The sequence below is a fragment of the Linepithema humile genome, chromosome 5 (assembly GCF_040581485.1).
Source record: "Linepithema humile isolate Giens D197 chromosome 5, Lhum_UNIL_v1.0, whole genome shotgun sequence".
NCBI classification, from domain to species: domain Eukaryota; kingdom Metazoa; phylum Arthropoda; class Insecta; order Hymenoptera; family Formicidae; genus Linepithema; species Linepithema humile.
In genome coordinates, this window is record NC_090132.1 from 14,193,573 (window position 1) to 14,208,473 (window position 14,901).

General features: G+C 38.5%; 1 protein-coding gene across 1 annotated transcript in view; it reads right to left on the reverse strand.

The window, feature by feature from the left end:
- N (neurogenic locus Notch protein) overlaps nt 1-14,901 on the reverse strand; it is a 260,349-nt gene that overhangs the window by 213,561 nt on the left and 31,887 nt on the right. The window contains exon 2 of the mRNA XM_067355433.1: nt 9,023-9,101. Within this exon, the coding sequence (XP_067211534.1) occupies nt 9,023-9,101 (79 nt within the window). The remainder of the gene's footprint in view (nt 1-9,022; nt 9,102-14,901) is intronic.

The following is a 14,901-nucleotide window of genomic DNA, read 5'->3' on the forward strand; positions in this document are numbered from 1 at the left end:
GGCCAGCCGACGATAATTATTAGAATAGCATTCGTTACGCGAAGGAGGCGGAAAAAGAGAGACGGGTATGAGAGGTGAATGCCGGACCCCACTGCTGACGGTGAACCGCCGGCCGGCGAGACAAGTGGTGGAAATGAATATTGTGCGCGGGCGAGGCGCACGGAGAAAGAACGTGGCAAAGAGAAAGAACGGCGGTCGGTCCGCCGCTTTTGAATCTATGCGGATGTCGGGAGAGAGCGAGAGACACTAGGTGGGACGAGGAGCGAGATACCAGAAGGCGGGAAGGGGCAGAAGAGACAGAGAAAGGGAAGCGCGCAAGAGCGAAAGAGAGGTAAACGACGCGACGGTGCGGATCCACGATGTGACAGAAAGAGCTACTCCCGGATGAGCGACGAGGACAAATGCATCGGCTAGCGTCCCGGTGCGAGAGAGAGAAGTAGACAACGGAGGGGACCGATTACCAATGTAGGGGGACGTGACGGGGACTGTACCCCCAACGCATGCGCAGCAGGCGTGGGAACGCGCGTTCATGCCCAGACAATTCTTTGCCTTCTCTTTCGCACTCTTGCTTCTGCTATTTCTATCTTACTCGCTCTACGACTCGCCCGCTCCCTTGCTCGATCCTTCCTCTTTCCACCCTCTGTCTTTCACTCGCTCTCAAACCATACACTCTCTCTTTCTCTCTCTTTCTTTCTCTCTCTCTCTCTTTTTCTCTATCGCTGCGGGGACGCACCGGCAAGGATCACCGATCACGGCCGAGCGCGCACGATCCAAGGCCCCGCGGGCGCGTTGTTATTCGTTCAGGGGTGCTCAGTATCTGGGTGATCGCCAATGCAAATAAAGATAATACTTGACGTACGATAATATCGTATAATTACACGGCATACCGAATATAATTGCGCCAGCTTTTCTAGCGCCTCAATTATATCGGCGGCTGTTGCCAGTATGACTCGCGTACCGGCAGTCAATGGTAAAATGCTGACAATGCACGATACGTTCCTGCTAAAAATAACCTTTTATCTATGTACTAATGAGAGAACATATAATTTAATATAGACACAGTTTTCTTATTTCAACGTGACGCATTTGATTTATATAGTGATGCAGTTTCACATAAAATTTCTAAAATAATTGCGGAAAAACAAAATGTTACAAATCAGATAAAATAGTACAATGCTTTAAATTAAATTTAAATAATCATACATAGAAAGTTGTACAATTCTTGTATAATAATAGTAAACAATTGTCTAATTAAATTTTCGTTATCTTTTAGATATTGAAAATGTAACAATTATTTTTAACATTACACTTTACATCTTTTTTAGACATTTTATGTGTACATTCGCAACTAGATCTATGCAAATGAGGCTCACGTAATCACGCGCTCACGTATGCAGACTGAATCTTTCGAAAATAGCAAACAATTTACAAGTACATTGTTCGCGAGAAATTCTGTAGTCGATCGACATGCGCGATAGATCGTATGGCGTATCCCTATATTTGTATCTTTGTTGCGTACGAGTAAATCGTACAACGCGTGCTGCGATGACCGGCGACACGCGCACGCAACGCATACACAGATACGCACGTGGTACGAGCTATGTCCGCCAATGCATGCTAATGCATAACGGCGCGCGCTCGGCAGGGTGCTCGGGGTGAATAAAAAGGACACGTATTTTGACAGAGCGTTATAACCTTCGTCATTCGCCGTCGATTCCTTCTCTTTGGATCTTGTGCGATCGAGACTTGTAGAACAAAGAATATTGCCCTTTGCCCTTTCGACCATCCCTCCTCCGAAGTTCATGGTTAGGCAAATAATATCGACAAAGTAGCGCATCTCGACGCTACATCGTGTGCTTGCAAATTTAAATTAGTAGATTATTTAGGTGTCAAACTCAATTGAATTAAGAGGAGGGGGGAGGGGGACTTATTATAATTTTCCACGAAATTGTAGAATGCCACATATTATCCATATGCGTTAGAGTGCAGCGTAAGAAGCTGCGGAATGCGTAAAACTTAATAAAAAAAGCAGATTACTAAAATAGCATATTCGTGAACCATACAAAATAGATTGTTCTCCTGATTAGTCTGCGATTTGCTATTATGCTGTACCTCAATAAAGCATCCAGGGGAGAACGGATTAACTTTTTATCGCTCCGATATAAGAGTAATCACTCTGAGAGTTCCGCGGTGACTCTTTCATACATTCCTCAGCCGGCGAAAAAGTCGATGAGGAATGACGTTACTGTGTCCGTAATCTACGTAAATCGCACCGACGCGGCCAGACCAATAACTTCTCAGCAAGCGAACGTAAAGCATCTCTTTCTCTCTCTTTCTCTCTCTTTCTCTCTTTCTTTTGGCGCTGGTAGAACAGATGGCAATGATTACTACTAATGACAGCCATCAATTTACGGCGCATTCGTGCGGCCAGGAGTACCGTATGTGCGTGTATCTTTGTGTATATGCGGCTGCGAGGAACCAGCTTGGTGACATTAAATACCGACAAAAACGACGTGCAAAACGCAGTTTCTCAAGAAAATACTCGAAAAATATTTGGAAGAATTGACAGAATTGGAGCGTAACTGCTTTGTCTCTTGTTCTCGCCTGTAAAAGGAAGGTATGTTTATAAATGCATCTTGTCATTGCAATTACAGATTGTATGTTCATTTGTGAACGCATTTCCGCTCGATGCATAAAAGAAAATATATAATAATATCTTGAAGTTAAAATAATTGATATTATTTAAATATAATTGTAAATGCAATTTAGTTAAAAACACAATGCTACGATCAAATCAAAATTGTTATTATGTTATATATTGAAGCTCTATCTTGTTCTAAAAATTATGGTTTTGATATTCCATCATTTGAATTGTATATCCCACATTTATATAATATAAGCAATTATACGAAAACTTAACTCTCGGCGAGCCTAGATTCACTAGCACGGAATATATGTCGGCAATCATATATCATAATCATATATCGCAAACAGTGCCGGCAATTTATATATGGAGTATGTGAAGAACTCCACACTCGGATTAATCCGAGGAATTTCCACACTCGGAATTTGACCAATTTGTTCCAAAATTATGTATATATCTTCAAAACAAGCTTGTATTTTGTTTTCACGTTTCTCAATAAATTAAAGGCTCCATTTTGTAAAAATTTATTACGGTTTTTCTACCCCCCTCCCCCCTCACGCCTAACCGATAACAGAACTCCACAATCGGAATTCTGTTAAGTTGCCGGCCCTGATCGCGAATATCAATAATAGGTGCGTGGATATAAGAATCGAGCAATCATCCTTTTTTGCAACCATTCGGGATTTAGAATACACTTATAACAGGATCGCCAGCGATATATGTATGAGCACAGTACGGTCACAATCCTGCGAGACGAAGGGTTGCATGCATATCGCTATCCATCATCATACATATGTTGTTCCCTTCAATCAACCCTTGAAGGACAAAGTAAAAAATTTCGTGGCTTAACGATCGCAGCTGCGCCCAACTGGAAACTCGTTTCTTCCGCTTTTAGTTTCAGAAGACTTATTTATTAAGACTTTCGTGTATGAATCAAGATTTGTTCTTACTTAGAATATCAAATATTAGTATATCAATTGTGATGATAAGAATCTCAAGATATTAGAGTAAATGTTTGTAAAAATATTGTTGCCGTTATCGATAAATTTTATCAAAAGATAATTTATTTTACAAGAATATGATAACTGTGCGCAAATATGGGTAACTGCGGAAATGGAAAAATAATATTGTTTTTCGGTGGCAACCCATTCGACGAAAGAGAGATAGATGTTCGGCATAGATTCAACAACTATGCGGGAGCCACGTGTTCCGCCACGTGGCCTGTCCACACTTGATGCTTTAGCGTACACGCGTGAGCGCGCCCGAAGAGATGTTGCACAATGTATTTAAGGAAATCTGTGTGTTAGATTCTACCGCGAAGGTTCACGCGTGTGAGTGTAACATAAATGCATTAATACACGCGTGTGTCGGCTGTATACGTGCCAAAGGTTTGCTATTGTGCAAAATCCTTTATTCTTTCGAGCGCGCGGGGTACTTTTAACTAATCATATTGTCAAGTGGCGTTGTTCACAATTGTTATCATACTGAATTATACTTATTTTACAAAGTTCCGAATGCAGATCATAAAGTCTGCAATAATTATATAAAAAACAATAGTTTAAAGCTATTTTTTAAATTTGTGTTGATCTCGAATATAAATCAATCAATTAATAGATATACGCGCGCAAACATATTAATATTTTTAATTTAATATAAATAAATATTTTTTTAGAAAATTTTTTTCTCACAATTTTGATTTGTACTTTAATCATTAATTACTTATTATAATAACATAAAAATCAATGAAAAAGACAATTATTAGTTAAAAAAATGATCAATTTTCTACTTGCAAATCTCAATTGAAATTTGCATCGAATGTGGTGCTTCGCGTGAAATAAACGGGACTCAGCTGATTCATTTAGCGCGCCAAGAAAGGCCAATGACCTTTCGCATATCGACGATAATTTTTCAGTATCAACGCATTCAGAAAATTTACTTTTAATGCGTTTCTGAGTTTTTTAAGCTCAGTCAGTTGATTAAAAATCATTTATATAAAACATTATTTTTCTCCGCGATTACGGATTATCTGATGCATAAGTAGAAGCCAAAAGAACACGGAGTTTCGGAGCTAATAACGTAAATTTTTATTGTCTTTTTTATTCTCGAACTTGGGCGTAATGTTATTAAATCGAACCCCAAAGTACCCGGACAGCGGTGGTGCATGGACTATAAAACTGTTACGTTCGCAGTACATCAAAATACTTTAATTGTAAGACCGAGATTGTTTATTATTTGCAATTTCCTATTCAGCAAAAAAAAAACTCATAACAAAAAAATTGCAATAAAAAAGTTAAATGTTTCTTAAATGTTTAACAATTATTTTTATCATGTATGAGTGCATGATAATGAATAGATAGAACGGTTCTCCCGTAATAGCATTATATTGCGCATTCGCGTAAATTGCAACCGCGTTAATATTGCGCGGAAGCGAGATCAAACACCGCAAGGAGGATCGGATGAAACAAGAGTACAAAATGTAACTGGGAGCGTAGAGCGAAATCTGTCCGGGGTCTGAACGCGAAGGTCGTCGGGGCATAACGGTATTAATCCGAGGGTTGCAATTAATTTTGATACCGCGAACGTTGCAGTAATGCGGCACGTCGCTGTGCCGCGCGCGGCTCTGTAGCTTAGATTACGCGAAATAAGATAGTCGCGATGCACACAAACACCACGCATCTATAACAAGTCCGAGAAATATTGCGGCATACGACCTCTTTCAAACTCGTGCACGCCGACGTAATTATTTGCGTTATCATACGTATATGTATGCGTACACTCTTGCTAACATCACTTTGCGAATTGTATAAGATGTCTCAAAAAATTCCAAACTTTATCTTCATAAGAAATTTTTCAGATTAAAATCCACATATTCGGAATTAAGTTTAATTGAATTAAAATACACAAATAGTTTTCAAGCTGCAAGCAATTAAAAATGACAATGGTCACCGCAATGATGTTATGAAGCAGTCGTAACTCCGAGAGATATATTGTTTAAATTACGATGAACAAATCATAAATTATACAATGACTGCAAAAAGCAGCATCATGTTTAGATGAAAACAGTAACTAAATATTATAATAATGTAAAATGATGATTATGTATGTATATTAATTTTAATAAAAATAATTACACATAATTAGACGCGTAAATAACACACATAATAAATACAAATAATAAAATATTTTTTAAAACAAAAAAAATTTATGAAGTGCCGTAAATTCAAAATTAGCAGGTAAACCAGTAATTCTTTTATGTCTATACATGTAATATGTAAAATTAATAAGAGTGCGTGAAAGAGTTTCTCGTTATTTTCTTCAGAAAGATAATTTTCGAAAAAGTGAAGAAAAATCGATAATCGCAAGCGAAAGAAAAAAACGTTCTACGAATTTCTGTTTGGAGAACTTAGTAGAGCATACTGAAAAAGAATCAATATCGTGATCAGATAATAATAAATATTCTCAGGTCTTTACGCCAATCTGTCTGTAGAAAGCCAAGCTATGTGTAATGTGAAGGGAACCAGCATCAAACGTAAAGGTACCGCGGAGGCGTCGAGAGCTGACTGATACAAAAGTGAAATACGAGGACCAGAAGAGAGATAAAGGTAATTTAGATGCGTCGCCGGGTCACGACTGCCGACTATTACCGCTATTACCGGATCCCGACCCAACTCGTTCCATCCCATTCCGTACCATCCCACGCCATTCTGTTGGTATTACATTCCGTCGATGCGAGCCTAAGCGTCATTTCGCGCGCAATCGAATCGTGGCAGCGGATGCAATTGGAGACACATCGATTTCCATCCGAAGGAAACGTTCGACTAAGCCTTGTTCGGACAATAATACAACGAACATAGACGAAATCTCAGCGACGTGAACTTGCAGAAACTTACAGCTTCGCACGATGTAGAGAACCGAAGATGTCATTATTGCAAACATGCGCGCGTTTTTGTCGAAGCGTATAAAACTCGATTCGCCAAGCGGCCAGTCTGTAATCTTTCACGCGACGTGCCAGCGTCATGCTTGTCGTGAAGCGTAGTACTATAGACATGGGAGGGGATCTATATAGTCTATCAGTTACTAATTTCACCTACGAATCCTTTAATAAATTTGATGCTTATATAAATTTTAATGATCCTGGAAAGTTGACAGACTATATTATGAGATGCATTATTAAATCTCAAATACAAATAAAAAATGTTGTGATGTTGTTATTGTACGCACAAATGTTTTAGTACCCAGACTGGCACTCGTTAACGGTCTTTTGAGATTTCGCTTACAGGAATAGCTTCCCCGTATCGTACTACTAAAATATTGCCCATCAGGAAATCATGCGCGTCGTGTTCATTATTCCGTATTTCGAGCGGACGATCGACAGAGGAAAACGGCACGATAATTTTCCAATTACCCATGACGATCGCGAGCCCTTCGGCACTCACGTAGTATCGCTCACGTCGATCCGACGCGTTTCTCACCGGCGTGAGAGTGCAACAGTGAAGAGCAATGAGTCAGGATGTCGCGAGGAGAACATATAATGTGATAATATGAAGATATAATCGAGAGCATCTATTGAGATAAATTGATAAACTGTACAGCGTGACAAAGATGCAACGGAAAACGTACTTGTATTCCTCTTATAAATAATATAAGTTTTTAAAATAGTATCGAAAAAAGTTTAATAAAGAAATACTGTGATCTCATAAAGATTTTTCATATATTATTATTATATTACGAGCAAAAATATAAATTATTTCATAAAATTTTGAGTATAAGTAATCATAAAATATTTAAAATTTTAATATACCCCTACATATGTTTTTACAAAGCTCTCGTGTGTATAATATTTAAATAATTATTTATTTACAATAAATCAAATAAGTAAAACAATTTTTTTCGATTAACATATCAAATTGAAAACAAAGTATTTTACTAACAACAAGTCACTGTATTTTACGAATATATTTACGAATAGTCAATATGGATCAAGGAACAGAAGCACAAGGTAGCTTATCGGAGTTCTCGAGCAAAAGCGTGCGCGCGAGTAAATAGTTCCACGTGCGTGCATGGCACGCAGTCGAAAAAGTTGCGTGGCAAGAAGTTGACGTCGAGATGCGCTCGCGCAAGGATTCTTACTACCGGCGAACGTTTTACGACCATCCGCGCCGCGCTAAAGCTACACTACCATACTGACCATTCTGAGAATGGAATTATCGCAGATAGAAGTCATCGTCGTTCGACAATTTCTAGTTTACGCCGTTAAGCGAGACAAGCGATTTTATTTTCAACGTACGCATCGATTGCATTGAGTAGGCAATATGATTGAATGGTAATTTACTACGTAGTTGTATAAGAAAAGAAAAATTACATTATACATATAAACAAGTGAAAGTTATCCAATACAAAAATAGTATAATTTCTTAAAACTTTGTCAATAGTTAAAATTTTTATAAAATAATCCTTTATGTCAATTTGGTAAAAATAATACAAAACGTATCTCGAGTCATAGAAAGATAGAATATTAAAAAAAAAAAGTTTTTTCGAGCAACGCAAACTTTTTCGGACGTCGCGTGATTTTGCATCGTGAAAATTGCGACTTCCAGTATTCCGCGCGCTCTTCCTCCCTACATTCTCTTCTTCGTTCTTTCTCCTCTTTTCTATGGTTTCTCATCCTTTTCGCGTGGGAGGCGGCGAAACGTCCGGTTCTCTCGCCTCCTTCTTGTCTTTTCCTCTCGCCCTCGTACCCTCTTCAGACCCCCCGAGTATCCTTCTCTTTATCCTCCTCTACTTGAACTGGTCGTCGATCGCCAACTCGGCGTGTAAAGGTGCGTTTGTACTATGCGAGCACCGACGAATGAATCGATTCGTTGTAATACAAACAACGATTGAAAGAGAGCGTGAATCTCATCCGTGAGTGAAATCGTGTACTTAAGTATATATGAACCTTTTTAACGTATACAACACAATAAATACAACATATGTGAAATAATGTTTTCCAATTTGTACAATTTTAATTCTAATTTTTCTACAATATGTGATTATAATATTTTATTATAACAAAATATTTATATAAACTCTTTAGATCAAAAACTATTGTTGATATAATATTCAAATAATTTTTGGCAATTGACCAGAACAATGCATAAAAATAAATCAAGATGAAAAAATTCGTTTCCAATATAAAAGGTTTTTTTTCATAAGTTGGTGTTCACGTAGTACAAACGCACTGTGAAGAACCCGATCGCTTATAGTCAAGCGGGTCGTTTCGCGCGTAATCACACGACACGCATGCCGAACGATATGTACAAGCCGGCGACGGGGACAGAAACGCCGTCTCGTAATTACAATAATACGCGTGATAGAGTATGGCAGCGTGCTACTCACTTGCAATGCGACTCGCCGCGCGGTGACGACACGCAGACTCCGCCATTCTTGCAAGGGCTCGGCGAACATGACATGAAACCTGCAACAACAAATCTTGGTTATTTTACACATAATATATACATAAAATATATATAATAAAAAATATAATAACGATTCAAGAGATGTGCCTTTGATAACTATTCTAAAATAATTAGAAATTTTGAAGATCATCCAGAATGTACTTGATACAATAAATCTCGCCAAAACATTTCAACTGTTCGATAATAATGAATGTGAAAGCTTGCTTATCGAAATTTCGCCGCAAATAGAGTGCATCTTTGGGAACACGAAGAAAGAGAATACAAAGAGTTACGAAGGGAACCGTTGACACGCCGTGCAAATTGAACTTTCATGTAGAAATCAGCGAAGAAGACTGTGATAAAGGAGGGAGAAAGCGAAGACAGAATGAACGGAAAGAGGAGAACACGGAATTAAACTTCTATTCCGGGATTACCTTTAAGGAAAAGCGAATATCGATGATTCTTTTGGAGTAAACATTACCAAGAATCAAGGAAAAAACCATTCGCGCCGCATATATGCTGCTTAACTGATACCGGAAATTGTTGTTACAACTTAAATCATTTCACACGCGACGTCACACATTTGATAATAGGTTTTAATTTCGCAGTATATCAGAAAATCCAAAAATCCAAAAATGGCACCACCCCATGTTTATTAGATTGATTCGATGTGTTTTCATCGATAATTCACGCATAAATTTGTTCTTGTTGCGATGCATACGTTTTATTTAAGAATCGATATGCAATAAAAGCGTTTTATTGCAATGTAAAAAATTCACAAACATGAAATTTTGATCTTTTCCTTAAAATTGGATATCAACGCGTCGATGTCGCTTTCGTGCGTCGCGCATTAGGAACATTAAAAAGAGAGGCTAAATTACTTGCGTGGAAAGCGCGCATTTAAGAGCTCGATTAATGTAACTAACGTGGCGCATAAAGCACGCCAACTATGAACAACTAATGTACGCACGCCAAGCGCCGGTATAATAACAACGCAGCAAATAACCGCTTAGCGTAGACAAGCAGTGTGAGTCTCGGAGAGAGTGCAAGCCTCGTATATTTATGTTTTATTAGAGTACATCGCACCGGAGGGTTTTACAGGACCCGCGTTGTCTACGTGACCCTTCTGATCGCGCCATCGTACAAGGGGCTCAATTTACTGCAAAATTTCTCCTTCGTATAAATTTACAAATTTTTCAAGTTACACCTAGTAGCGCTTGTATTAAATTTATTTTTCATTAAACTATCATATCTCTACAATCTCTGTAGCACTATCTTTTGATTTTAATTTGCTCAGCATAAGATGTAATGCAAGTGTCACATCCTATATTTTCCACTATATAAATGTCCATGTAATTCAATATCTGTCTCCATTTAATTAATATTAAGTTCGCAAGGAAGAATTATCAGCGAAACAGCCTGTAACATGACGGACACGAGGTTTCATGAAGTAGCGTGAAACGCAGAAAGTCGTCTTAACGTCTTAACGTCTTAACATTTCAAAATGTCAGTAATGGCACACATTATTCGGTCGTCATCTCGCTTTCACACGTGATTGTAAACGAGCAATTCCGACACGCGCGACCAGAATTGATAAGTTTCATACGATTAACGCGAAATTTGCATAGTTTCGTAATAAATTGAATAGTTTTACAGTAATTCTGAAACTGATATGTCATATATTCTGCTCTCATTATATGTACGTACACTTAAGAAATAATCCTACACTTGAAATGGCTCGGATGAAGTAGAATAATAAATATGTATCACTTATATAAATCTCGTTATACAAATTGCATTACTTAAATTAGATTCCCATCAGAAAATACTTTATTGGGCAATATAAGATAATAAAGAAATTAAATAAAGGAATTTGTATGAAGTAATATGATTCTGATTTACATAATGAGGTATCGACGACACTTAAAATTGAGCAAGTTGAAAGAACGCTACAAATCTTTGAAATTCTGCTTATGATTTAACAGTACGTATGCTCGTCGTAAATTATAAATGGTACCGCCGAGACGATTCAATCTGTTTAGCGGGACCCGACATACAACGAAACGGCTCGAGCGACGCGCGCAATGAAGTCGACCAGCTGTCAGTGTCGCCGCGACGACAACGGGAGCAAAGGCGAGCATCGTGACGCCTGCGACCAAGACGGATGAGATCAGTTAAACCAAACTGCCTTCGTGACAAATCCTCCGTTTCCTCTGTAGCTTCACGGCTCTGTTCCTCGCTCTTGTCGTCGACGCGTGTATGCATCGCTCTTGTCGACTCGCTCGTTCGTAATTCGCTACGTGGGACGACCAAAACCATCTCTCTCTCTTTCGGTGTGATTCGTCAGGATTTCCGCCCGCCGACACGCGCGATTAACTGTCGCAGTAGTGTTAATCGAGAGAAGCGTTCGCGTTTGACCGGAGAAATTGAAACAGGACTATTGCGTCACCCGTTATTACGATCATAATAGATTCCTCGCACTTGGCCATTTCTCGTTACCGTTATTGACCGAAATGGAAGATGTATTAACCTTGAATGCTTTTTATGTCAAGGTTGCTTATGAAGAAAGCCAATGAACGCCAAGTTCACGATTGTGTTATTGTGACAAATTATACCAATACTATTAGTGATAATAACATTTATTTCGAAATAACAAAAATTTTTAACAATCACGCTAATGTATACATATATATTTTTCAAAAATGTTTATTTTAAAGATTATAAAAATATGTAATTCATATTATTGTTGCAATGTGTGTATCATGCGTATTCGGTTTGATCCTTTTAATTTAATGTTTTTCTGCTCGGTACAAAATTAGAAACGAGAGAATGAGGGGAAAGGGGAAAAGAGAATGCGAGCAAATGACGACTTATTAAAGAAAGATTGTTGCATAAAGGGAATACTTAATTATGGCGGTTGCGTAATCATCATGGTATTTTCACTTTCAACCTCCGGCATACAGCTGTAGCATCATGTGTGCTCGCACAATAATCTGCATTATTCCAAGAAAAAATGAGTTTAATTGTTTCAATTCCAGAGTAAATTGCCACCGCGGTAGAAAGCCACTGTTGAATTACGCCTTCCTTCCTGCTCTCGTCCGTAAAATTAATTCGCGCCAGCGCTAATAATGGAACCTCCGTGCAATTTGTCGCAAATGTGGTAGACTAGTTGCGTCATTTGATATATACATGAAGATTTTATTTGCTTCAATAAATAATTACTTCCCCTGAAATTTATTTCTATATTACTAAAGGTTTATCTCTGCGATGCAATCCCTCTCTAGATAATGTTATTGATATAATCAGACCGTATTAGACTAATAACCTTCCTCAACTTCTTCATTCTTTTGATATAAATTTTAACATTTTACTGCTAACAATAATTAAATTAAAATTAATTTTTATATATCAAAACATTTTGCACTGCATTCCAATTTTAGTTAAATTCACATATCAACCACATTTTTTTCTTTTTATATCGCAATAACCATTGTAATCTACGATATCTCAAGAATCCGTGACACGCTTCGCGAGAGGGAATAATGCGAAAAATAATATGAGTGCGATATAGGACGGACTGTTGCAGGGTCGCGCGATAAAGCGCGATAATGAACAGCGTGGCACAACCCGAGATTGGAATCGATTGCACATACGCGTGCCATCACGTCTGTCGCTGGAATTGCGTGTAGTTATCTCTTCGCAGTGTTGTGGAACTGTGTGGCAGGATGCGACGTTTTGTATCGCGATGCGCAATGCGCTCGGTATCGAATGTGCAAAACTGTGCATCGTCTGCTTATGTAAAACTCGATATTCCAGTCGTATAGAGACGTGTACGTAAATGTTATGTATTTACGAGGCACTGCCACCGTAGCAGTGATGCACAATCCGTGACAACCTTTTTCTCTCGCGCGTATTTCCCGTGGAAGAACGGTCGCCGATTCATTGACCGTGGTTCCCGCATGCAAATCAGATATCATAAATCCGGCAGAGGATAAGATTATACTTTTGCTGACACCAACACAGAAAGCAGAGAGGGGGAAGAGAAATTTATCGGTTATGTTGCAATTTATCATTTTTCAAAAACAATGCAAGAAAGCGGTTAAAATTATACTATTAACGTAAACAAGTTATTTGATAATGGATGTGCACTTTATTTTCACTAAAAACAAATTTTTTTTCTGAAAAAAAAAAACCAATAAATGCATTACAACGCATCGCAGGAAAACACCGATAATTCATCGATAGTTCATTCGACAAACGTAAATTAATAATTATGGATAAAAAATATTTTGTTTTTAAATAATGCTGATGTGATAGTTTGCAATTTTATCATGAATTAATCTCGTTTTACGTTTTGTTTATTCGATTTTGAAATATTCGTATTGAAATCCCATTGCTAGTGCAAAGATCTTCAAAGTACTCCACTAAGCAGCATATAATTGAAAGCCGCCATCCAATCTCATATGGTACTCTCTGCACGAGGCAGCGACGGTGTCAATGCCATGGAGATAGCATAGCACAGAAGACTAGGCTCTCTCTCTCTCTCCCGAGATGCATTAAAGCGATTGTCTCTTTCTTGCCCTTTACGCGTGCCTGCTTCATCTTAAGAGAACAGACTTCGGGTCGAAGAGGTATGTACTCTTAATCAGCGTGGGCGTCGATTTCTCGCCCGCCGCGCGATGACTTTGCTCGATCAGCCCACGCGTAGATCAAAATCGATGCAAGGCACATTGCCATATCTTTTTCGCAATCCCGCACGAATGCATGGGGGCTTAGGAACCAATATCGTTTGCACTATGTATCTTTAACCTTTAAGGAATCCTCGTCACTTTTAATATTCTTCAGATATCTTCTCGATAAACCATTCCAGTGAGAGAAAGAAAAATAATTAAAACGGAAATTTTGAATCGCAGGGTGCAATTTTTGAAAGTCAAAGTTCGATTTATATGGAAGAGTTGGCTTGGGTAATTGGTCTTGTTGAAAAGTCCCACAAACTGCGTTTGTACATTTGTGATGCATATTACAGCGCGTGTGCCATACGATACGCGAATGGAGATGGGTAGCGCGAGTCACGACCAGCGCGGATTACGTAATCTGCCACGTGTGTCTAACCCTTATGCGCTGTATCAGCATCAGAATATCAACGCGATATACAACTCTCCTCCACCAGCCTCCACGTAACATTATATGCTATATGCAACGGATCTCGTACGTTTTCACTTCTTCAACTGAGCTCAATTCATCTTCCACAAAGTGGAAGGTCCACTTTTGCTATTCATGACCCAACATTTCAGAAGGTCGTTGCACCTTCGTTTGAGGTGTTCGGAGTCGGGGATTATGCGCGTTTCATTCGAATATCGCGCTATCGTTAACTCGTATTTACGACCGCTCGCGCTCGCGTTTAATCTCTCGTTAAATACTTAAAAGCTGCGACACGTTTTCGATATCTTTAACGTCTTCCGTTCCCCTCGTTTACGATCCCTCGCTAAAAATATCAGAAGCATAAAAGTCGGAGTTCCGCTACGAATCTGTAGTTGCAAATTAGATGGATTTCAATCTCTTCTTTCTTATCCGACATTCTGTATTTTCAATTCGAGATTCTCCGCGTGTTTAGGAATATAAAATTTTTAATAGGATTTTTACTCATATCCGGTGAACAATATATTAAACATATAATCGTATCTCAAGGATTATCATCAGTTTAATTACGGAGTGCTATTATCGCGTAATGTGGCAAATAACGAATCAACAGGCTACGACATTTAAAATCTTGAGAACTGAAGTTTCTATACTTTCGTGAATGCAGTTTCTAAATCAGTA